The 27,081-nt window shown below is 37.5% G+C and overlaps 1 protein-coding gene across 3 annotated transcripts in view; it reads right to left on the bottom strand.

Annotated features, from left to right (window-relative positions):
* Window positions 1-8,447: 8,447 nt before the first annotated feature.
* The window catches only part of Micu3 (mitochondrial calcium uptake 3), a 77,638-nt gene continuing 59,004 nt past the window's right edge, over window positions 8,448-27,081 (bottom strand). For 2 of the 3 annotated variants that reach the window (XM_034520552.2, XM_076914042.1), the window contains 7 exons: window positions 23,573-23,668; window positions 18,530-18,630; window positions 17,909-18,080; window positions 15,150-15,258; window positions 14,189-14,346; window positions 12,807-12,875; window positions 8,448-10,410 (listed from right to left, as the gene is read on the bottom strand). In XM_034520552.2, the coding sequence (XP_034376443.1) occupies window positions 12,807-12,875; window positions 14,189-14,346; window positions 15,150-15,258; window positions 17,909-18,080; window positions 18,530-18,630; window positions 23,573-23,668 (705 nt within the window). In that variant the 3' untranslated portion in view covers window positions 8,448-10,410. The remainder of the gene's footprint in view (window positions 10,411-12,806; window positions 12,876-14,188; window positions 14,347-15,149; window positions 15,259-17,908; window positions 18,081-18,529; window positions 18,631-23,572; window positions 23,669-27,081) is intronic. The other variant, XM_034520553.2, reaches the window with a different exon arrangement.

Raw genomic sequence — 27,081 nt, 5'->3', positions numbered from 1 at the left:
CAGAGATGTCACCCAGACTGGGTTTTGTTTAGGAGTTATCAATTTGAAACTCTGGTTTATGGAACAGAAATTGGCTGTTTTCTCCTGAATGTTCCTTTGGTGCTTACTCTTTTCTTCACCCTGTTATTCTTAGGGAGCTGTTTTATGTGCTTCTGCGTATCACTAAGATGCTGTTTTCTGAGTATGTTTTTCCTCTGTGCACACATTTAAATAGCTTGTATCTTCCTGCCCTCGTTTAGCAGTCTTTTATTCCTTCCCAATCTTCCGTTAACTCATACAGATACTTATTTGAAATATTTTTTATGGGACCTTATTATGTAGCCTTGGCTGGCCTGGAACTAGTTAGACCAGGCTGTACTGAAACGTGCAAAGTTCTGCTTGCCTCTGCTTCCTGAGTACTGGGTTTATTGACATATACCACCAGACACAGTGAAAAAAATAATTTTTAGTCCTATAATTTCCTTTTGCTTTTTAAAGTTTTTGCTTTTCAGGTTATGTCACATTTCTTCTATTATACTCAATTTTTTATTTAATCTCATCAACACAACATACTACCATAGCACTCAAAATTTCTAACCCACTAATTCAAACACTGGGGTCTTTCCTGTGTGTACTTCTTTTTGACTTTTCCCTTGTACTTAGGGGACATATTTTCCAGTTTCTTAGTAAGTACAAAACTATTTACTTCATAACAAGTGCAAAGAATACTGTGCTGGCTGGGTTTTGTCAACTTGACATAAACCTAGACATATTCTGAGAGAAGAGGACCACTATCGGGAAAATGCCTCCATAAATTGGCCTGTGGTCAAGTCTGTTAGGCATTTCCTTAATTAGGGATGGATGTAGGAGGGCCCATCCCATTGTGGGAGGTACCACTGCTGTGAAGATGAGCCTGGGGTATATAAGAAGAAAGCAGGTTAAGCAAGTAGCAAGCAGTGTTCATCCATGGCCTCTGTATCAGTTCCTGCCTTTAGGTTCTCACCTTAAGTCTCTGCTCTGACTGCCCTGAATGACGGGCTGACTACAAGATGTAAGCTGCAACTTACTCTTTCTTTGGCCATGGTATTTTATCACATAACAAACCACAACTAAGACAAATGCCACTTTATTGAAGGTAGGGATTTTGCTGTCCTTTATCTCAGGGCTTCTCTGTGGAGTTTTTCTTGGTGCTTTCCCCAAACTACCAAGTGACCTTGGATTCTGGTCTCATTTCTGCCATCCCATAGATTTATTTCTCCTTCGAGTTCTTACTACCTGCAACGTACACCAAGGCAGAAAGCCAGCTGTACAATGCTGTAGCTGTTGGTGGTGGAGGACCCATTGGATGCACATACTTGGCCCAAACTAGTGTGATTTAGATTTCAGCTATTATTTTCTAGAAATTTTACCTACTAACTGAACTTACTTAATTCCTAGGGTTTTTTAATTGGTTATTTTATTTACATTTCAAATGTTATCCTTCTTCCCAGTTTCCCCTCTGCAAACTCCCTATCCCACCCCTCCCCCTGCTTCTATGAGGGTGCTCACCCACCCACCCACCCACTCCTACCTCACTGCCCTGGCATTCCCCTACACTGGGGCGTTGAGCCTTCACGGGACCAAGGGCCCTCCTCCCATTGATGCATGTGAAGGCCACCTCTGCTACATACGCAGCTGGAGCCATGGGTCCCTCCATGTGTACTCTTTGGCATAGTTTTTAAGAAATATCCTCTGCCGTTCCATGGTTTTCTTCCTATGTATCTCCCTTGGGTTTTGTCCACTGTCCGAACATCTATATTCTCAGAGGCTAGGTCCAGTACTGCTGTTCATTCTGATTCCTAGTTGCTTGCCTGTTGACTGCTCAGTCTTTTTTTGAAAAAGGGTATGCTTGGGGCTGGAGAGATGCCTCAGCAGTAACAGTTCTTGTTGGTTTCCCAGAGTTTGGTACCCAGAACCTACATGACATCCAATGAGCCTTGGTAGACCTCGTTCTAGAGGATTTCATGCCTTTTCCAGCTTTATAGGAACTGCAGGCACGTGGTACACAGGAAATACCCATGCACATAAAACCAACATACAAGTCTTTCTAAAAAGTTATGTGGATGGGAACGTAGCCCAGTTGCAGAGTACCCGAGTGGCGAGAGAGAGAGAGAGAGAGAGAGAGAGAGAGAGAGAGAGAGAGAGAGAGAGAGAGAGAGAGAGATCTGTAATCTATGAAAATCTCCTACACTTACTTTTATGCCTCAGCCAGTTGTGCACGCGTATAAGGCACACATATGCGCTTGTGCACACTTATCTCAGGACCCTGAAGACTTCGAACCCAGAGGAGTCGTACTGCTATTTCAAGCACATTATATTCATTTTATTAATATAAAACTGTGGGTTCAGAGCAAACTGCTCTCCAATAGCCCCAGTTTGCAGGCTCACTACTGTCCACGGTCCAGCTGCCACTGAACTCTTGTGTCCTGGTGAAGGCCTCTCTCCTGGACATCTTGTTCCTGCTTGCTTACAGCCATTCCCATTCAGGATCTGACTTTCTGGAACTTAAGTCTCAGATTTTTAAAATGTTACTTTTTGCCTTTTGAAGGGGGGTAAAATATACCTGGATGCTATAACCACTGGAACAGACGATGCAGTTGGGGGTCTAACAATTGTAGATAGAAACTAAGTTTCATTTCTGAAAATGCATGCACTCCGGAGCTAAACACACATGGTGACTTTCTGGTCAGTAAAGTGAGGATCAGAAGGAGAAAAAACTGAATTGTTGGCATAACCTATTTAGCATTTGTTTGCTTCCTAATTTATTTCTCAGTGTAAGAATAAGCTGAAAAATACTTTGCATGGGCCAAGCTGCTGTATATTTCAGAAGCGCACGTGACAAATGCGGGCTGACATTCGGGGCTAGCTTTAATAGGCTCAACAACTGGCAAATCCTACTCTTTTATTTGTTCGTTTTGCAATAAGTCTTGACATCACCTTCTCCTCTTTCTGAAATTTACTTGCTTAGCAGGCACAATGCAGTTTTGATGTGCAATCTGATTTCAAAAGGATCTTTGAGACAGCTAATCTTTTGTACACTCACTGTAATTAAATATTACGGCACAAACGGTATATAAGATACCCTCTTTCTTGAGAACTTCTCAGCACAGAGCGATGACATGGAAGAGGATAGATTTCACAGCACTTACCTGTAGGTTTCAGTGTGAACTTTTAACTTGCATAGTACACGTAGAGCAATATGCAGCATGGAGTAGATGTCTTCATTGTCTTCCACTCGGGCCTAAACTCTCATCTTACTTGGCCTAAAACCTGCTATCATATTAATCTGTTTACACTAAGCTACCTGCTTCCTCTACCTGCCGACTTCAAGCTGCTTGCTTCGAAATATGTCTCCAGAAACACCATGCTGAAGGACAGTTGCCATTAAGCTTAGTGTCTTACAAATAAATATGATTACAAATATTTATCACGCTGAGATCCTAAACTTTGAAGACTCTGCTTGTCTTGAGGGATAAATGAAGGGATTAAGACCAAGTATTGCTCTCACAGAGCACCCAGGGTCAGTCCTTGGCACTAGTGCTGGATGGTGCATAACTGTGTAGCTCCAACTACAGAGGACTTGCTACCCCTTTCTAGAGTCTGTGGGTACCCCTGCCCCATATACACATATTCAAAAAGAAATTAAAGTTTCAATTTCCTTGAAGTCAATATGAGGCTGGAGAGGTAAGGCTTAGTGTTTAAGAGCAGTCGGTGCTCTTGCAGAGGACCCAGATTTAGTTCTGAGCATCCACATGGAGACACACAACTACATCTAACTCCAGTACTGGAGGGCCTGACTCCATCTTCTGGACTTTCAGGGTACCAGATGCACATGAGGTGACATACATATGTATAGGTAAACAATCATACATATAAGATAAAAATAATCTTTCAAAAACATAAATGTAGTCATGTTAAAAATATTCAAAACCATTCAGCAGTTGCTTAATAATTTAAATATAAAAACTACAAAGTCCCAATCTTCAATGACAACTATTTTTAAGTTTCTTATGCATATATTTCCAGATATATTCTGAACAGTTTAAATACTGTGTGTTGTTTGGAACATACATTTCTTCCATTCCTTGAAATGATTCTAAAATAACAATAAAATTTGATTTTTTTTAAAGTAAAGGTTTTTTTTTTTTTTTTGTCATGGACAAGAAAACTGAGTTGGGCAGTGGTGGTGCACACCTTTAATCCCAGCACTTGGGAGGCAGAGGCAGGCGGATTTCTGAGTTCGAGGCCAGCCTGGTCTACAGAGTGAGTTCCAGAACAGCCAGGACTACACAGAGAAACCCTGTCTCGAAAAACCAAAAACCAAAAACCAAACCAAACCAAACCAAAAACAAAACAAAAAACCCAAAATGAAACCCAAACAAATAAAAACAAAAACGCAAAAACAAAAATCCCTCCCTCAAACTGGAAAGTGTAGTACAGGAAAATAATTTTTTTTTTTTTTTTTTAAGTTTCAGAAATGGGCAGTAGCTAACTAATTTATCTCCAAAGGATGCAAATAACTACAATAGGGGAGAACTCTGAAGGAGGTGGTTCCCACAGCTGAGTTCCCCAACGCTTGCTCTGGAAATAGTATGGCTAGCTGAAGTGCTGTTTTGGAACCATTTGGATCTCAGGGTCTTGCCTTCTTTCTCCCCTCTAACATATGCTGGCAGGAAACGCTTCAAAGCCTCCAAAGGATTCTATGCACAGATGGACGAGCCCAGAGAAAGAAAGGGAGATTCAAATTCTTTTTGTATTCAGCTCCGAGCAAAATAGAAATGAAGCTTTGAATTACTTGGCAGAATTCTAGCAGCCAGAGAAAAGGCTTGTCAGTGCCGACAGGAAAGGGGCTTTATAGACAAACAGGCTGGACAGGAGAGCAGAGAGGGAAATCCATCCATTAAAAGCTCACCCTATCCACACAGACTCCAATGTGTTGTAAAATACGAGTGTACAGCAAAGAACCATCAGAATTTGAACAAAACCTGTAGCGTGAGAGGCACACCCAAACACAAAACAGCACAAGGCAGTAGGAGAAAGCATCAAAGACACTGAAGTCAGACAATTAGAAATAAGTAATGGAGTGTAAGAAACAAAAGAGAAGACAGAAAAATCAAGAACAAAAGGAGAGAATATTCTCTTCTCAAAACTGGATGCTGTGAACCCACAAATAAAACTACTGTGCCCAGCATCAGCAATGGATACAAAAATTGTATCAAGGCACAGCGAGGAAAAACCTTACAGAACCGGAATTAGCAAGAGTCAGCAGCTTCCAGGAGGGAATGACAGCAAACATCTTGAGAACAACGCTAAAAGTTGGAAGGCAATGGGACATTGCTTTCACAATCTGGAGGGAGAGATGAGTGTGCCATACTGTCTCTGCAGACTATTCCCCAACCGTGAAGATACAATAAAGGTGTTCTCAAGGCAGAGAGCTAAAAAATTCACTCACTATGCAACTCCCCTCAGGGGCTACAGGGTATTCTCACTCCAGAAAGAGAAAAGTACAGAGGACGTCCTGGGCATGGGGGTCCCAGAATGACAGCTCTGCTCCAGGGGAAGGGGACCACTCTAGATAGGTCAGTGAGATGGAAACCAGCTACAGGGATTTTCAGAATAATAAAGGGCTTACGTATACTCAGATGTGTTCAAATTCATTAGCAATGCACAGTTTCAGAGATGAATCTAGAATGAATTAGTGACAAGTAAATTAGTAGGTACATGAACATTTTAGCAAATTGAAGTGGAGAAAGTTATTAATTTTGACTGAAAATGAGACTTTATAGCTCTTTGTCTTTTAAAATATAATGCAATGTTTCTCAACCTTCCTAATACTGCAACCCTTTAATACAGTTCCTCATGCTGTGGTGACCCCCTAACCATAAAATTACTTTCATTGCTACTTTATAACTCTAATTCTGCTACTGTTATGAATCATAATATAAATATATGTATTTTCCAATGGTCTTAGGCGAACCCTGTGAAAAGGCCATTCAAGACCAAAGGGGTCACAACTCACAGGTTGAGAAGCACTGATATAATGAATACAATTGCAATGCAGTACTATGTAATTAAAATATATTTTGAGAACATTGTAGCTGAGTAGACATTTTAAACCCTACTCTGTTCTCATATAAATGTCTTGGAAATAATGTCATATCCACACCATAAATGAACTTCCTAGTTTTTTCATCATATAACATTTCACTAAGCTTGTGGGCATATTACAATTATAAATTATAAGTATACCACAGGATGCTTTGATCCAGACAGAAAGGTTGAGGTAATACTTTTGTGTTACAACCTTGAGGCTGGAACATCACTGGAATAGGTTCAAAGAGAAACAGTGTGTAGCTCTTCATTTGCGTACATGAAAACAACGTGACTCTTCAGAGTTTGGGTACTTGAATACAATATATGGCTCTTTTTGCATATGTGTGATAAGAACTGGAAGGTCTGTGTACTCTGCTCCTCAGCCAATAAAATCTGTTGTGAAAGAGTAAAAAAACAAAACCAAACAAAAAACCAAACAATTTTTTGTTACTTAGATAGCTTCACCCGCACTGGTGGGGGACAGCAAACCACACCACATACTCATTTAAATCATCTTTGCCATCTGGAACTCACAATGAAAACACACAATATCATTTTACCTTTATGTGCAAGCATTTAAAATTATGTTTTCCTATTACTTAGTCTCAGTTAAAAAAAAAATCTCTCCCCATTTACATTCCTATTCCATGTGCTTCACTTATTTGTTTTCCTACCAACTTCTAGTTAGCAACTCCTTGTCCTTCACTGAGTGGACAAAATTAATTTCGTAGTAACTGTTTTATGCTCTACAAGCATTGCATACATATATGCATAGTTATAATTATAGGCATGCCCTTAGTTTAAGATGCTAAAGTATTTATTGTAATAGAAAGATTATTAATTATGGTTAATTAATACAGTGGTTCTCAACATTCCTAATGCTGCAACCCTTTAATACAGTTCCTCATGCTGTGGTGACCCCCTAACCATAAAATTACTTTTGTTGCTACTTTATAACTGTAATTCTCCTACTGTTATGAATCATAATGTAAATATATGTATTTTCCAATGGTCTTAGGCTACCCCTGTGAAACGGCCGATCAACACCCATGTTGAACAGACTATAACACAGACTATAAAATGTGATATTTCACAGACTATAATATGTGATAATGCCAAGCCATTTTTTCATGTGCTCCTAACAAAGTAAAAAATGCTGCCCAAAAAGAAAAAAATGCTTTTTGATCACGTAAGATTTGATTTTACTTACTGAGTAAAACAGGATTCACATCTTCATACCCTCAGTGTTTGTTTACTGGCGGCAGAGGTGGGACGAGCTGTGGCGATATACAACCACAGTGCAAAAGTTCAGGTGACCTAGGCCAGAGCACTGCTTGAACCAAGGAATTTGAGTCCATCCTTGGCTACAAAGTCAGACTGTCTAATGAAACTAATACCAAGACAAAACAAAACAGGAGAGAAAAATAGCTAATACACCTTTAAAATGTAATTTTAGGTGTTCTCTTAACAACACCTATAAAACAACAACAGTAGAAACATGGGCTACTACAGTTTTGACTTCATTTTGAGCCATTTAAATGATTAGTTCTGTGAAACAAAATAGACACTCCTTTAAACTTGTAAATTTCCTGAAAATCTTTCTAGTACTAATAGTCACAGTTCTATAAGACAGGCATCTCTGAGATGCTCTGAGAAGGCCCAAAGACTGCTATGTATACTGAGATATTCATGAGTTCAATGTGATGGCGTGCACTTCTATAGACGTGGGTTTAGGATCAATAGTAACTAACCCATTAAGCTTTCCTACCTTAGAAAGTGGTATTTTCAGCACAAAATTAGCTCACTGATAGACTCAATAGCAAAGTGCAATGTTTCTTGATTCAAAGAAGGTAAATATATTTTAATATAACAATGTAAGACACAGCTTTACAATTAAGTTTTATAGTAACAATCAGCTTTTAAGCTAAAACAATTTATTATAAACTATTCTGAGAAGTACCAAATATCATTTATAATGTAGGCTTTCTTCAAGAAGCATAACACTAAAATTTTATGCAGAGTTTAATGTTTGCGAAATTTGTGTAATTTGTAGAAGGAAAATTTGAAGCTAAAATCTGTGCATTTAGTGTGTTATTATTATTTGCAAACATTCAAAAAACATTTCAACTGACTTACCCCTTTCGCCCCCACCATGAGTTATTTCTACCTCCATTTTATAGACAAGAAGGTTTAAGAGCGATATGAAAGAAGCCATTGTTGCTCACTGTTCTCTTATCATATTAACTGGTCGGGGTATTTTATTTACTCTCATTTTTATATTATCTTGTCACCTTGTAAACAAACCCACTCATAATAAAGCAATAAGGACTAGAGGCTGTGAATATATGATTTATTTTCTTGGAATACTGACAGACTTATAAAGGATCTTTAAATAGGTTATTTAATTTTTAATCCATATTAACAAGGTTTCCATGTTTGTGTGATAATATAACTAATAGACAAAGATTAATTTGTATTTTTTCAATTATTTTACACACCATGTATTACCAAGAAAAATCTAGGCCTCAGACACAATAAATGTGTAGGTCTCTGTTCTGTCATCAAATGACTATAAAGTTTCAAAGCAGGTGAAATCACATAAGTATAACTCGACTGCATTTGCACATTTCTATTTCTTTATTGGTGCAATAAATAATATCAGACAGAGAATGCAGAAAGGCCTAAAAAAACATAATCAATACTAATAACACCAAAATAACAGTTTACAAATATGCTGATGCAGACCAATTTCACATTCAATAACTTAAAATACAGCCAGTGTTTCCTATTTTCCTATGTAAAAGCAAAGTAATGGTTGGAGTGTATGCAATTTATACTATGTACATCTTATAAAAGAAGATAAATGAATCTATTAATCTTTTGACATGCAATACATAAATATATTAGCTTAAACTAATTGCATTATTTTATAGTACCTTTGTATAAACCAATTTTATCAGGTAGCCAAAGTTCTATTAAATATTCTAAAATTATTTTTCAATGTGAAAATCTAGGATTTCTTTTTTTCTTTTTCTGTTCCTTCCTTTCCCTTCCCTTTCTTTTTCAGAGTTGGGAATTAAACCTAAGGCAGGCAAACCCTTGGCCACTAAGCTACTTACTTCCCCAGCAGTTCTACTGTTGGCAGGGTTCTTCTAAGTTGCTGAGATGGCTTGAGCTCATCACACTAGAGCCCAGGCAGACTCTGAGTTGTGAGCCATGCTGGCCAGTCTCTCAAGTGGGGCTTTTCAAGAGAAAGTTTTATTTTCTCTTTTAAGACGTATTATTTAGATACAATGGACTACATATAAATGATTCATTGCTATTGACTGTTTAGATCAATTCTGCATGTGGTCCTTTTTTTCAAGAAACAAAACATTATCTTCTACCTATTAAATAAATATACATCAACCTTCTAGGCCATTTATATTAGTTTTGATACTATAGACATACATTAACAGTGTCCAATATGTTACTGCTCTTATTTCTGTATGTCACAGCTGCGAGTGGGAATCACAGGATGGTGACTACTACTGACTGCTGTGTTTTCTTAAAAAAAAAAAAAAGTCTAAATTTTTTTTTTAAATAAAATACCTGAATTCCTGTTGGCTTTGGTACAAAAACAAAACAAAACACACAAAGAACAGCAAAAACAAACAAAAATGTACATAAATCCAACAATGTCTATTACATCAGTACTTTTCAAAGCTGAAAGTACAGTGTAAACCATCCGATTGCTTAGTCAATTTTCACTTGTTCTCTGAAATTACTTCAGTATAATTAAATACAAGATAAATAACAGAGACTTACTAACAATTGTAAGGGCCCAAGACAAACCTGAAGCAATATTCACTGTATGAAAACACGCTCACAGTGCAAACCTGAAGAAAATGTGTTTCCATATATACTCTATCTTTCATAAATTATTCTGAAATAAAGGACATTTCTAATAAATAAATAATCTAAATATTCTCAGATAGTCATCAGGACTACCCATGTGTAGGGAATGAAAAAGTTCAGGCCAGTCAATCACGGTGAAAGCTCAGCTGATTATATTTAGTGTTTGCAGCAAGTTTTCTCTGGTGGTACTCAGGGCTCAGTCCCTGGCTAATGTTTGTTATTAGAAGATGCAGTTTTCCTGTTTGATGATGACAAACTCCGTTCAAGGAAAAAAATGTAAATTTCATAGCATTTCACTTTCCCTTCATTTTCTGCATGCTCTGACCTTACACTGGATCTACTCAAAATCCTGGTCCTTGCCTGGTCACAGATCATAGTCCCTCAATTCTTCTTTAGGAGGATCTAGTTAAAACACATAACACCAAAGCAATACTTATGTAAGTTAAGGTAATGATATTAATGTAAACGTTTACATTAATTATATGAAGCAGTCAGGCATCTAATTAAAAGCAATACATATAAAAATAAAAGAGTCAAGTATTTAAAACACTTTAGTTTACCAGTACATAGATTTTTAACAACTGTATTTTTCTGTTTGTTTCTATTTGTGCATAAAGTTAGTATGTGGATGGATGTGCCATGGTCTGCCCGTGGGAGTCCATGATCAACTCCATCATGTGGAGTCAGGTTGAGGGTAGGGGCAGTACATTTATCCACGAAGACATCTCAGTGGACCAGGTTCATACTTTGTTAAGAAACTCCTTAGACACTCAGTTTCAGAGAGTTACAGATGTGGGCGATCACTTTAAGCTAGGGTTCTGTGCACTAACATGGAAAATCAGTGTTGGTGTGAAGCTATTACAAGCAGAGTGAGACACTATGTTCAGGGGTTCACTACTTTTTCAATGCATTGGTCTTGTTTCATAAGGTAGTGTAGTTTCTCAGACTACAAGTATGGAAGACCCTAGGCAGCTGAACCACAACAGTTACCTAAACAGATAAACAAGCCCACTCTTCTCTCAGTATTTGGGACCACTACTTCCCAATGTGAATTCCAAATATTGTGAGACTTCAAAGCTACTTCACAAAATACTGAGCACTGCAGGTTCTTTTTAGAAAGAAAAAAGTAAACAATAGCATCCTGAAAGCCGATAAATCCTATGAGAAAAGTAGCAACTTAAATTCTATGAGGAAAGTAACAATGTGGCCATTTCTTTTACATTTCTCAGAGTTGACAAAGTGTGATGACTGGTTAGTGTTGTCAACTTGACAGGAGCTATAGTTACCAGAGAGACAGGCCACTGGACATGCTTGTGGGAGTTACACTGGTTGCATAATGTGAGGTAGGTGATTCACTGCTCTCTGGCTGGGATTCTGAATAGTGTAAATGGGGACAGGAAGCAAGTAGCAGGATGCAGAGAGCATCTCTGCTTCCCGACTGGGATGAGATGTGAGCAGCTGCTTCATGCTTCTGCTGCCGTCCTGCCAGGATGGACTGGGCACCCTTAGACTGTAAGCCAGAATAAATCCTTTCTCCCTTAAGTTGCTTTCGCTGAAGTATTTTATCATAGCCACAGGAAATATACAGATATCAAGCAAATATTCTTTTTAAAAACCACTTGGGGAACATATACAGTGCTTCAAACTTGATGGAAATAGTAAGAAATAATATGTAAGAACATATACTCATCTAAAATAAGCAACAAAACCCCCACCATGGGAATCTAACACAGCCGACCAACATGATATAGTTATTACTGATGTGACTTCCTGATTCATCCTCAGTTACTACAATGAAGGGTGATAACATATTAAGTAAAAAAACAATTTTGCCATAAGAACAAAGGCAGCTCAAATCATGGTTTGTCATTCACTAGCAAGTTATCCTAAGAAATCACTTTCTACTTCTTGGCTCTTCTATGTTGTTAAATGAGCTATCAATCTAGTAAAGGCATGGTTGCTAAGGCTTATAATTCCTGTACTCTGAAGACAGAAGCAAGAGAATCCTGAGTTCAAACCCACAAAACTCCAAAGCTAGGGGTGTAAGCCAGTGATAAAGCGGCCTCCTCAAATGCCCAAGGCTGTAGGATGGTCCTCAGCAATGCAGGCACGGGTGAAGACGTGTGTGAGGATGGAGAGGGATGCTTAGTATGCTGCCACACACCCAAACTCCTTAACAGTAAAGCTGCTATTCTAGCAGCTATCTGGGCTATTTTGTGGCAGCGTTCTGGAAGCAAGCTCCTCCAAAGGAGTGACACCTGTTCTGTAGGTGCTGTGAGTCCTATGTTACAAAGGACAGCTCAGATTTATTATCTTGTGCCTGCACAGGAATGGAACTACAAATCTAACGAAAAATTCTTCCTTTTTTCTTTCTTTTGAGAATATGTCTGTGCCCCAGCGTGGCTTGGAAGTGGCTATGGTACTGAGGATGACCTTGCATTTCTGATTCTCCTGCTTCTGTTTCAGATGCTGGGAAAAGGGAATGCACCACCCCTACTTTATGTGGTTCTGGAGACAGAGCACAGGGCCTCAGGCCTGCTGGCTGAGCATTCTACCAACTCAGCAATGGCCTCAGCTCCTTAGCCTACAGTTTTTAAACTACAACACCTTCACTGTCTCCACAAATTGTAGGTGATAATTAGATTTCTATCAGTTACTCTCTTCTCTTGTGGTACATGGCATTGAACATGTATTCTACCACTAAGATCTAACCCAGATCTAATGTCTACACATTATAAAAAAAAAAGGTGATTCTTTATAATTACTGAAACAGCTAGGATAAACCTAAGCTAACATACTTATCTGCTGTGAAGCTCCTTTTTCAGGCAGGATTTGAAGGTCGGATACTTCTGGACTGTTTTATAACCCTGTGGAACAAAGGATTACAAGTCCAAATGTATGCACAGCATTATTAATTTATATGTTGACTATGAACCAAATTTGTGCAAACAGCATGATGCTGGCTACCAGAGGCTGGGAAGGTTGGTAGACAGAGGAACAATTGAACCAACAGATACAGTGTTCCAGTCAGACAAGAAAAATGCCTTCTCAAGATGGCCACAGAATGGCGACCAAGGCTAACAATCATGTGTATTTCAGAACTGTTTGCAAACAGAATCAAAGGGCTGACACTACAAACAAGTATGAGATTACATGAATTAGATTACCCCACAATGCATTCATGTAACAAGATACTACACTGCATCCCATAAAAACAGACAATGAGTATATTTGTCCCTTCAAAACTGTAAAGCTTGTGTGTAAATACAAGTAAACCATGACGGAGTGCAGGTGCACATGGAATGGTGAACACAGTGAGAGTCGCTGTGCTTAAGAGGGAAAACCATGCCAAAGGATTACAGTGGGGGGTCATATTAAACTTAACCTGCTTACTTTTTTTAGGAATAATAAATGGATTTTCATGCGCATCCTTAAAACTGTGTCTAGTGTCCACTAGGTGGCACTCAAGTACAACAGCAGTTTTTTCAAGACTTGGGTAGAAAGTCACTCAATAAATCTTGGAATTTCAATGACTGAGATGATTTTTTTTTTCTATATATGGATTTTTCTACTTAAAATGTTTATCTCTCACTATAGCAGCTGTTAATTTTAAAAAGGATCTTTTTTCCTCTTCTGTTTCTGGAATATCCATTAAGTATGTCAGATGTGTAAACCCTTATTAAGCCACATTACAACTGGAATTTAAAAAAAATAATTTTGAGAAAAGGAAGGATGAACTGTTACCTTTTAGTACGTCAGTATGTTGATCAGAAAAACAGTAAGGAAACAGAACTGATTCTCAGTTTATTTTAAACTATAGTATAGTGAATGCATACTGACTTAAAGCCTCCATTCCCTACAGGAAGCTTCTGACGTGCAGGAGGAGGAGGGATATTTACTAGCGAGTCTGAAAGCTAATGGGAAAATTAAGGAAAAAAATCAAAACAAAGCCACTATACCCTTCCTCTACACAGCAATAAAGGCATCCCCTAATTGAACATAAAAATAAACAATCAAATTTATTAATATATTTAAAAATTTATCTTTTATCACCTCACATTTTTTGAAAGCAGGTTAAAAAATAAGCACTTCATGTTTACAGCTTTAAAAATTCACATACATTTTTTCTGAACTTAGATTTAAAACAAATTATCAAGAGGCCTGAAATCTGTGGGCTTACCCGGAACCCTCTATGGAGTCTGTCTTTCATAATCCCAATAAATTCTTTATAACTTAATTGGTCATCTTTGTCAACATCAAAAATCTTGAAGACAGTGTTCACCAAATGTGGTGAAAGTTTCAGTCCAGTAGCTACGTATACAGCACGTTTAAATTCATCTAGATAAACGTCATAAAAAAGAAAAAGCAGTATTTTAGTATATGATGCTAATTATTGCAAAGGTTATAAAAAGTATTTTGTAAGCATGAGCCATGATGGTATACTGCAAACGTCTTTCATTCAGGAAAGAAGAAGGCACTGTGGTTTTAATGAAAAGAGCAAGAGCAATAATATACTCTTAACAAGGAATGTTGAATCGGCAGGTACCATACGGAAGACACCGGAGAGGCTACTATGATAAATAAATCCCAGAGAAACAGTTGAGATAGGAGACAGGATTTGCAGAAATAATCATTACAAAGAATCACACAAAACGTGGTGGAATTAATTAATTTCACCAAGAGTGTTGGAAAACTGGATACACGTATGTACAAACGGATATTGAATCTTTATACACAGAAATGGATTAAAGAATTAAAGCATTAGATGGAAACTAATATTTCCCAGGGAAAAAGGTTTACATCATTGGTCTGGGTACAGTGCTCTGTGTATTTGGAGATGAGTGATTAATTCTATCTACAGTGCAGACACAGAAGGCTGGAGAAAAGGGCAGGCAGGCAATGATTTCAAAAGGCTAGGACTGTGTATTGGAGCTAAGCCCCAAAGGATGGATGGTCTTAGCAGTGGGAATGAGAAATGACAGATGGGCAAACTTGAAGCAACACATGCTGTGAGAGAGAGGAGACCAGGCTTTCAGGTAAGCTGAGGCACGATCAAACATATCTCACTAGCCTGTTACCAAAACCTCTGGGAAGAAGGTAGGGCTGTTTTGACACTGACATTCTGAAAGATGATTTCTTACCTTGTCCTATAGAACGGCTTGCAAAGTTATACATATTGAGAGCTATTGCAAAGTCTTCTAAGTTGTTTAGAAACTGGAAAAATGACCTGAATTCATCAAATGTGATACCCTATTTTGGGAAAATAAATGTGAAAAATTAGTATTGACAGATGTATTGGAATAAGTGTAACACATTACTAAAAGAAAATGTTAGGAACTGTAATATATTTTATAATCAAGCACTCCAGGTGTGTTTGGAAAATTTCTCCAAATAAACTTAGGACTTGGGCACATTTATTTCTACTGGGTAGCACTGCTACATGCTTCAATAAAAATGACTAGAGAAATTCCGATTATGATAATCTTCTAAATACCATTTATGAAACCTATAAGAGCCCATAAAACACATTTGCTTTGCATATTTGTTCCTTTATATGATTCAGCATCAGGCCATCAAGATGTTTATGAGACAATACAAAAATATAATTGTCCACGTCAACTGTCATTTAGTTGATTTTGCTCAGCCATGAATATGCAGCCATGACACCAGGGGATGTGCAGGGACTACAGGGAATTGCACCAAGAGGTCCAACCCTGAGGGCACTGAGGATAAAGGACCTGTGCTCAGAGCAGCCTGTTCTGAGATGCCATGGTCACAGGCTGTGATTCTACCCAAGGTGCTACTTCAGTTACTAGGAACATTATATGAAATAAAAATACTGTATCTCAAGTTTGGATATAATCAACAAAATTTAAACAATTCAATATACATTAAAAGAGAGACAGAGAGAGAACACAGAGCCCACAGCTCCAGCTTCCCAAATCCTGGCTTTGAGTGCAGGTTAAGCGATCATTGATAAGTGTGATGGGCAGCCAGGGAACTAACTAGGAAGGTAGCTTTTCCAGGCCCCAGTGTAAAACTTAAACATGGCAACAGTTCCTATCCATCTTAGTAGCTCCATTAGAATGAACTCTACGTCCCCTCTCTGTCTGTCTGCCGAGTCCTATCAGACACAACTCCCTTCTCGTCACTTACCACCTTCCTGGTTTATAAAAGGTCTTTAGCATTTTCTCAAATAACCTACGCTTTCCCTCTCCAGGCCCTTGCTGTTTGCTGCTCTGCTGTCTACAACACCCGTCACCCTGATCTCTGCACAGCTTGCTGCATACAGGCTCTGCTCAGAGCTACACTGGAAGAACTCTCAGATACAGCAGCCTTCTTTTCCAGTCTCCACATCCTTGTCCTGCCCACAGCATTTGCCTTTATCTGAAAATATCTTTATTTTTACTTATTTTGTCTTTCTAGCAGTGTATATTCCTACTGAAGAAGAATTTGCCTATCTTGTAGCTTTATCATTTGTTCCTATAATAAGGCTTATAGATATTTAGTGTCTGTGAATGGAAATGAAAGTAGTTTAGAAATGTTAAGTGCCATTCAAATATCACCTTTTCTTTCTTTTCTTTAACTGGGGAGAAAAGGATGAGCGGTGGACGGAAGGGAGGGATTTACGTAGAGCACAGGAGAGGAGCCACTGCCCTAGCGTCTTGGGTGTGCGTGGACAAGTGCCCGAGGTCCTTAGTATCTCCGTTCCCAACAGAAATATGTCAGTACCTGCACGGTTGTTCTCAGAGTTGATGAGGGAATCCAGATCAAGCGATCACCACACTGAATCCATGATGGTGTGATTTTTTTCTATGATAGTAATTGTAGAGATACTTCTACAATTAACTTCGTAGAAAAGCTGAATTTAACTTCAGACTTTTTTAGTTTGGAATAAATTTAAATATAAAAATTAATTACAAAAAAACTGTGAAAACTTTCTATAAAGTCATCCTGGAATTTGACCTTCTGAGCTAGTTTTTCAAGTTTCTATTTAGAAAAAAGATTTAAAGATCCTATGTTACACTATAGTAGCTTAGACGATTTTTATTTCTAGGGAATTATCTACTGATCAGGAAAACACAGCTTAGTAGGCAAAACATACATAAGTGATTTGATTAAAAGATAATGTAAACTAATAGCCAAATGCATCAAAGCCTCTCCCCACCCCCAGGTCCTTAGGCGAGTCTTAGAATTGTTAACACCGTCACAGTCACAGTGTATCCACTCTAAACAAACTCTAACTATTTGCAAGTTTCCTTCAGCAGTTTAACCTGATCCTTCCATAAACACAAATAGAAGACAAACATCCCAGGCTTAAAGGGGTACCTGTGACAACAGTTCTATTTGGTTGCAATGAAGCATTCAAATACCACTAGATAATGCAACTGCGCAAGAGAGCTGACACCACATTTGCTACCAAGCAAATAGACAAGGACTTGTCTTGGGTTCTTAACCATTCATGCCACCAAAAGCTGCTGAAAAGCCTCTTCAAACGTAGATAAGATCACTCACTCATCAGTGGCTCTCTTCAAATGACCTTTTATTAGAGGTGCTATAGAAATGAACAGTGGGTGACAGAAATAATGTCAATATTAGCCGCCTTACATGTTTTGGTACTAGTCAAAACACCAGAATAACTGATCAGAATTCTCTTGAAAAACAGTATTAGTAATAATTTGAAAAACACAAAAAACAAAAAAAACCCTAATAGCTTTAAAGACTTTTAAGTATTTCCAAGAATAATGATCTCTACTCAAATGTAATATATCCAAACAGGTTTTAATTTACAGAGGAGCTAGATTAATAAAGTTATTTAATAACTCATTATAAAATGGCCTTGACTAAATAGTGTGTTTCAAGATAATGGCTATGAACAAATAAACAAAGGATTAAGCACCTTTTCTTCAGGTATACTGTAGCGCACATTTTCCAAAAATACTGATGTATTTTCCACATTAGTATATCGTAGAAGAATATGGGCAAAATCTTCTTCACTGATAGTATTCATTCCATTAGAGTAGGAAAGAAATTCTATTTCTAGAACTTCTGTTTGTAGATTATCCATAAATCTGTGATGAAATAATGAAAAATAAGCACGATAAATGATCAGACATTTACCATTCTAGGAAAGGTAATATGGAAATAATTTAATTATTACTGCTCAATGATTGTGGTACCTCTTAAGAGAGAGTACCCTCTCTCTTAAGAGTTTGAGCCTGCCTGTCTGGAAAGTGGTTAACGGCATCTTGTAGGGTAGAGAAGAGAATGGCCATTTTTACTGAGGCTTACTGAGACTGAGGAACTGACTGAGGGAGATATAATAATCCGCATGCACTCATTTTTTATCTTTTAGATGCTGTGGATCTGTATTAATATACCTGAAGACACCAATGGCAATGCATACTACATAGAATATTTTCCATTAAGACCAGAGCAGCACAGTTTTAATGTATTAGATAGTTTCCCAAGAACACCCAACCTTAGCAGTCTAATAATTTTAAACAGAAATTTAGCTCACCTATAAAAATCTTCAAAGTTGAGCTCAGCTTTTCCTTTCTTTCCAAAAAAGTGTACCAGAAGTGTAGTATCTGCTACTAAGTTTGTGATGTCATCAGCACGCTTAAAAACATAATTTAAAATTAGCAACAAAAACAAACAAACAAACAAACAAACAATTCTTTCAAGAATTTTATCAAAATATAAGTCAAGAAAGGTTGGAGAGGTGGATCGCTGGTTAAGAGCACTTGCTGCTCTTCTCAAGGACACAGATTTGGTTCCTAGCATCCACATGATGGCTCCTAACCACCCATACCTCCAGGTCCATGACATCTCATATCCCTTCTCATCTCCACATGCACATACATGGTACACATACATACACACAGGCAAAACACCTTTATATGTAAAATAAACCCACTAATGAAAAGGTACAAGCATTAGAATGGAGAACAAAGACTATAACCATAACTAAAATATTCAAATTTTAAACTTAGGAACTTGAGCAATACTGATCTTTATTGGCGAGAATGTTCATCAGTTATATTTTAAAACTATTCTACCCAAAATTATTATACATATAGAGTACCTATCCTGTTGACTATCTCAAGTAGTTATTTAGACATCATTTAATTATGCCACTTTTATTTAAGTAATTAGTTTTTTCCTAACCAACCTGAACAATTCAATTGAAAGCGAGCTATTCTCCAAAGATACTGACTATGTGGAAATGACAGAGAATGAGCTCAAACTTTTAAAGAACAGTGTTCTTTAACCACATGTATTATATTACAACCAATTTTTGAAATATGTGATAATGTGTTTAGAAAGAGGAACTACAGTAGTAACTTATCATTGGTACTTTTTTCAAAGATAAGTATCATATAACTTTTGAATGGTCAAGAATTCCACAGGATTTTCCCTTCGTTACTCAACTTCAACTACATCTTCACAAACATATCCTAAAGGGTTTGATTACAGTCCTCACAAGATGGAACTGCTTTATGCCACTCCCCATTTTACTGCTTCATTAGTCTTCTCCTCTTCTTTCCTTTTTCATCAACTCATAACTACTTCATAAATTCAGATACACAATTCAGAAAATTCAAAAAATTACAACTCAGAGGAAATGTAAGAAGAAAGTGCAGGGCCACCATTTTCAACACTAATATAAATGGTTGAGTATGTCCACTATAGTGTGTAGCTGAGACAGTACTTACAGAAGTCACAACACAGGATGTTCTTCTAGAAAAGATGGGTCTAGTGATAGCTGCATTTCATGTGTCATCTACAACATACATGCTGATCTCACTGACTCCTCCAAGCCCTCTTCCCCGTCTCTCCCAAGGAAGTTGTTTTAGCAACATTAGTAGGGTCTTTCTTTCCTTTCTCCATCAGTCAAGCACTTTCTTCTAAGAATTAGAATGCGGTAGATACTAGATTATCTATTTCCCCTTAGATGCCCACCTTTTATTCAGTTAAGGTGCTTTTTAATAAGTGATCCATGCTACTTGGATTATTTATATCTATCTTAAAAACTCAACTTTTTTGAGCTAGATGTGATTTCACATTGCTTTAATCCCAGCACTTGAAAGACTGAGATGGGAGAGTCAAGAATTTAAGTTCCAGACTAGGTGGTCCTATATGAATCCCTATCTCAAAAAAAAATAAACCCACACCCAAGTGCAGCCAAACAAAACTGCCAAAAACTCCTATCTTGGAGAAAATAAGTTAAAGTTATTGAAATTCTTTAGCAATTACCCCAATGTTCTGTGTATAATTAAGTAACTGAGGATGGATTTCTTACTGGTCCCAGTACAGTTTCTGTACAGTCTGGGAAAGCTCTAGTACTCATCTCATTTAAATTCCCTGACAAGCCACAGCATCCTCACTGGTCAGTCCCCAAGGAAAGCCACACTCCCACACTCCCACACCACAACTTGTCCAAAGATCAGACAGCAGACCCATCCGGTGGCTAGATGAGAAAACAATACAGGTAGCCAAGTATCACACACTATCTCTAAAAATATTTGCTTGCCAAGCATGTTATGAATGTTGAAGGATGAGAGGTACCAGTCCTTGCAGTGTCCCATGTGACAAGAGAGTAACCCTGGAAGACACTATATCACTAACTGGGTGGATGAGGCACACTGTTCTAATGGGAAAAGGGCAGGATCTAAAATCAGAGGTCTTCACTTGAATGACCTTCTGGATCTTCAGCTTCCTTATCTGAAAAGAGTAATAACCCTGTCTATCCTAACTTGTTGGAGAATGCTACAATACGGAGATAAAGTGCACACTTGCTCCTATTGGTAGTCACAGGTGCAAACATCTATTGATTTTGCCTCAAAGAGCTTAACTGTAAATGGGGTGTGGCAGATATCTTGGAAGCAGGCTCAAGTTGAATTTAAGAATGGGCACTAGTTTATTAGCATGAAAAAACAATGTGCCCGTGTGCAAGCTACACAGATGGAGCAGGTGGTAGATTTCTTTCCTTTTTTTTAATTGAAAAAATTTTCATACATATATTCATTCATATATTCTAATCATGTTTTACTTTTTGTCAAGTTTAAAAAGTTGAAATATGGCTTAGATGACAAAAACTTTTCAACAATCATAGAAAAAAAGGATCGCTACATGGTACATGCTTATTTGTTACTGAAATTAAATCTATACACATCTAAAAACAGAGACCTTCAAAATGAGAGGATGCAGGGCGCTACATGTGGGGGCAGGTAGATACTACCTTATGCTGTGCTGCCACCACATTCACAGTGAGGTGCATTGAGATGAGGGCTGTTTACGCTGGCTTCTACATTGACCTCACTGAGGCTCTTCTGTTCACTGAGCAGAACGAACCTTCACTTACGGTTTTCAGTGTCCAATTTTAGTAGCTTCAAGTTGCACTTATTCAAGTAATCCAGATCCACAGAAGGATAAGTAACAGTTTGACAGCAGAGGTGGGGAAAACCAGAAAATGCAAATGGAGACCCCATTCCCATCTGAAACTGAGCACTGCAGCCATTGGGTGAGCTACACCAGTATCTTTGGCATCATACAGTTTACGTAACAAATTACAAGAAGGTGGAAAGAAAAAGAAAAGACTTTATTTCTTTGATTCTTTTGCTTATTGTTAAAAAAAATGAATTCGGGTTGTTTGTTAAAACAATGAATTCAGGTGTTATCATAACACAGTGCCAAAAAAAAAACACCAAGTGAAGAGAGATCCCTGTGGCCATTTAGAGATAAGCTCATTAATTTTTTTTTTAAAGCTAAAAATGGTATTAGCTGGGAAGGAGCGTGGTCAGTTGGAGTACGGTACAGGGTGTAGGTCAGTAGTAGTGTGTGTTAGTGTGCTGTAGTGTGTGTTAGTGTGCTGTAGTGTGTGCTAGTGTGCTGTAGTGTGTGTTAGTGTGCTGTAGTGTGTGTTAGTGTGCTGTAGTGTGTGTTAGTGTGCTGTAGTGTGTGTTAGTGTGCTGTAGTGTGTTAGTGTGCTGTAGTGTGTTAGTGTGCTGTAGTGTGTGTTAGTGTGCTGTAGTGTGTGTTAGTGTGCTGTAGTGTGTGTTAGTGTGCTGTAGTGTGTGTTAGTGTGCTGTAGTGTGTGTTAGTGTGCTGTAGTGTGTGTTAGTGTGCTGTAGTGTGTTAGTGTGCTGTAGTGTGTGTTAGTGTGCTGTAGTGTGTGTTAGTGTGCTGTAGTGTGTGTTAGTGTGCTGTAGTGTGCTAGTGTGCTTCAGTCCTCAGCACCAATAATAAACACACGACCAAACTTAGTTTATACAAATTTATCAAACTATTAAAATAGTTTTAAGATAGCCTTTTAAACAAATTTCTATTGATTATAATGTAAAAATAACCTTAATCTCCAGCAAAGGAAAAATCTTCAAATTTAATATAATAAAATTTCTGAAATAATCCAATGGGTAAGTATTACTTATAGCAAGCACAAAGACATTAAATTTCATTTGTAAAAGTCAAAGTAATCTTTAGAATTCTGGTACTAACCAACTGTTTTCAATGCTGTTTGATATACTTGTCATATTGCACTCTGAATTATTTTGGGCAGAAATTAGTCCCAGCTGTTCACATATGCAAATCTTCCTCATATAATATTAAAGTAATTTTTTAAAACATGGTTTCTTCTTTATACTATATCATGCCAACAGTTTAAAGCAGCTGTGGGATAAGAAAGTGAGAGGCTAAGCTCTTATTTACCTATAATATTTCAAGAGTTGTTGTATATTATATTCAGTGAAGAAATATGTAAGTAAATTTCCAAGCTTTCCCTCTAAAATAGTTTGTATCTTGAAATACAAATACTATAATAATTCTTTTATACAAGTTGTGACTTAGAGTGAGTTCTCACTTTCTATAATGTAGGAGTGCAGCAACACAGAGACCCTCTAAGTAAGACATCACCCCAAACTTTATTTAAAAAAAGAGAAAAACAAATCACAAATACTTGGTATTTATTTTAGATATTGATGTGTGTGTATGTATGTGTGTATCTGCACACATGTCAATGTGCATGCATAAAATCAGACATCAATCCTAGATGTCTGTCTTCAACACTATCCACCTCGTCTTTTAAGGCTGGGTCTCTCAATGAACCTGGGCTTTGCCAATGCAGTTAGATTGTCCACCCAGCAAACAGTAGGGATCTGCACTCCTGTCTCTTCCTCCTCACTGCTGGCTTTAAAGCACACATACTGTGCCTTGTGCTAACTCTTTCCATGGATGCTGGACACTGAACTCAGGTCACTTGAACTCATGCTGTGTGTCAAGCACTCCAACAACACTGTATCATACAGTGCCTTACTTTTCGAAGTCAACACAAATAATAATAACTGATATCCCCTGTCAGTACAATGGGCATATTAAAATATTCTTTTTATAGAGTGATTATATATATGATACACAGTACTTATTAATTTACTAAAAAAGTTAAAAGAAATAGAAAAATAGTACATTTGGATTTCATCTTGTGATCTAAAACCAAGTGAAGACGAGATTCATAAAGTGGCATCTAGTACAGGAGTATGAGGACCGCACAGATGCTTCATTATACCTCTGCAAGGTCTGAGAAGAGCGCCTGGCTTGTGCTACGTCTCAGGGTATCCCAGTAGCTTCTGGACACAAGTTCCTCAGCATCTGTTTTAAGTACCTGTAGAAGTTTTAAGAACACCAACACAAATGTAAACAACAGTCACAAAGAAGGACAACTTACATACTTTACATCTCCTTTACCCAACCACAGAAGGGAAAAGAGCCACTGGCTTACCTTCATTGTTTTCTGTTGCACACAACAGTATTACATCACACAGCTAGCAGCCCCATGGTGCTTTCAGGGATGAAATGGTATATAACCCATTTCTAAGCACAATGGGGCTATGGCAAAAAGACTCAAACTCTGCAATCTTGCCTGCCTTTGTTTAGATGTAAGTTAACTTGGATGAAAGTATGATGTAAACATTTGTTGTAAATTATGTAAAATGGCATGTGGAGAAAATTTTTGTACATTTGTTGTAACCTGTTAAATGCATATATAATTTCAAAATTAGTTGTTTTATCACCCATTTTGTTAGACTAACATAATCAAAATAAATTCATCCATACCTTGTAGATACAAACTTTAATATAAAGCTTGTAAAAATAAAATATAACTGTTTAAGTCAAATGATGTAAACCTATTTCGGATCTGACAGTTGTGTCTCCTATGAAAGACAAGGTGCATCTAACGTTGAGAAGGGCAGGGCACTCACTTTCCTCTCAGTATTGGATACTGTGAGGGAGCTTTTAAGTTAAAAACTACAATTCTAACCTGAGACTCTAGACAGAAATAATTATAGTCAGCTTCTGTTGGGACACACAGTGGGTACTGAAGCTATCAGGCCTATGGATCTTTTGGTTACGGAAGAAAAAAAAATGCACCATGGCAGGAGAATCAAACTTTTCTACTTTTCATTTGTTTTATTTTTTATTTTTTTATTTTTTTGAAACAGGGTTTCTCTGTGTAGCCCTGGCTGTCCTGGAACTCACTCTGTAGACCAGGCTGGCCTCAAACTCAGAAATCCTCCTGCCACTGCCTCCCAAGTGCTGGGATTAAAAGTGTGCGCCACCACTGCCCGGCTTGTCTTAGTTTTTAAAAGGCAGGTATCAGTGAGGTGTGTTGTACCTCTCTGCCAGCTACTTTAGAGCCCAGAGCGGGGACTGTTTGATTCTAGACGTTCAAGACCCGATTGGCAACATAGTGAACCTCTGTTTCAGGCAAACAGACAACAATCTGGAGGGAATATTAAAATTATGCTATGTGCTAGGAATATTACAAAAGATATTTTCTAATTTTAACTAACTTTATAACTAATTACAAAATACTGTCCACTGCTAATCATTTGCTGATCATAAAGTATTATTAGCTGTAAATAGGTAACAGACATAAATACTTGTAGCAATGTGGCACTACTACATGGATCTATAATTATCTCTTTTCCTAAATAACTGAGTTGAAAACAAACAGTAGTGAATTGCACAGGTAAAATCGGCTAAATATAGAATTAGCACAGTCTATTTTCTTCATACAAACTAGAAATAACCTCAATAGATTCTAGATTAACATTGCACTCTCATTTTAATATACTAGAACATATGACTAATTGGTCACTATCACAAAAGATACAGAAACAACTTAGTAAATCTATGCTAATTCTCACAGCAAGTACTATTACAAGTAAAAGATAGCCGTGAGATAGATAAATAGATAGATAGATAGATAGATAGATAGATAGATAGATAGATAGACAGACAGATAGATGATAAATAGATAGATGATAGATAGACAGACAGACAGATAGATAATAGATAGATAGATAGATGACCTTCCAGGCACACCCAATGATACCTATATTTGTCTGGTCTCAAGCTAGTATTTCACTTTTAATCAATAATGATGTAACTAAGAAAAACTTTTTAACATAAAAATAATAAAAAAAATTTACGTGAGATGTACACCTATGACTGGGCTCTAAGACAGTAATGAAACAGACAGCTCTGATGCTTCAGTGTATAAATGTAAAGACTTCCTGAAAACATCTTGCTGTGTGAGCTCAGCTTTCAGGCCTTTACTGGTAACAAGCTAAGTGTGAACTAACTAACTAACTAACTAACTAGCTAACTTTCTCTCTCTCTCTTTCTTTATTTTCTTTCTTTCTCTTTCCTTCCTTCCTTTCTTTTCTTTCTGTTTTCTTCTCTCCTTTTTTATTGGATAATTTATTTATTTATTTATTTATTTATTTATTTATTTACAATTCGAATGTGATCCCTGTTTCCAGTTTTACCTCCCAAAATCCCCTATCCTATCCCCCTCCCCTGCTTCTATGAGGGTGCTCCCCCCACCTACCCACTCAAAAGAACTTGCAAAAAGGATGGACCACGCAAACTGATGTCCTGTACCTTCTAAGTCAGATCTATCTATCTATCTATCTATCTATCTATCTATCTATCTATCTATCTATCTATCTATCTATCCATCTATCCATCCATCCATCCATCCATCCATCCACCCACCCACCCACCCACCCACCTACCTACCTACCTATTCTACCAACCTATCTGTCTGTCTATGTCAAAGACGGGATTAATGGAAGTCCTTAAACTTGGCAGATTTGAGAATTTCTATATCTCTTTTTTAACTGTCTAAGCAAGGTCCTATTCCCATAATCCTTTATATCCTGCCACTGATAAATTTGTGATAGAAAGACAGGAGTGCAGAGAACGCAGACATGACAGTGGGGAGGGAGGAACAAAAGGTCAAAGGAAGTTCTTAAGAAAGTCTACCTTAGAGATGTTGATCTATCACTGAGATAAGCAGAATGATGATGACCCCAAGTTATCTATGACTAAACAGGCCAGTACTTTACATACTTAAGCAAAAACAAGCAAAATAAAACTATCTTTCTATTATGTTCTATTGTAACAATTGACAATTTTATCAAAACAACAGCAACAAAACAAACACACCAAAACCAGTAACCTTGAAATTACAATTTAATGTTGTATTGGACTAATTTTCTCCAGGCCTGTCCAACACTCAGAGAGAAGCTAACAGACAGTAGATCAAATAAGTGTCCATGAAAGCACCAGAAAGTCTTAACAGAGAATGATGAGAAATAACATTCAGGTAAAGAGATAAAGACAGTGGATTCCAATAATAAAGGAGAGAAAACAATTTCCTGTTTTGGAAGCTCAACAAATCTCACCACAGATAAAAGCAGGGCAGAGAGGCACACTGCAGCTAGACTAAAGAAAAACAAGGGCAAAGAAAACTTAAAACAACATTCTGTTGGGGCTGCAGAGATAGATGGTTTAGCAGTTGACACTAACTGCTATTTCAGAAGACCCTGATTCAATTCACTGCACCCACATGGCATCTTACAACTATCTGTAATTCCAAGATTTGATACTGATGGGCTAAGCTTAACATTACAAACTCCATTTTGCTTTCAGACTCTGAATAAACCCAGCTACTGGAAAAACCTCAACTTGTTCTAAGAACCATGTCACCCTGCCAACTGTCACAAT

This window comes from Arvicanthis niloticus, chromosome 16 (genome assembly GCF_011762505.2).
Source record: "Arvicanthis niloticus isolate mArvNil1 chromosome 16, mArvNil1.pat.X, whole genome shotgun sequence".
NCBI classification, from domain to species: Eukaryota; Metazoa; Chordata; class Mammalia; order Rodentia; family Muridae; genus Arvicanthis; species Arvicanthis niloticus.
This window is presented reverse-complemented; position numbering and strand designations above follow the sequence as displayed.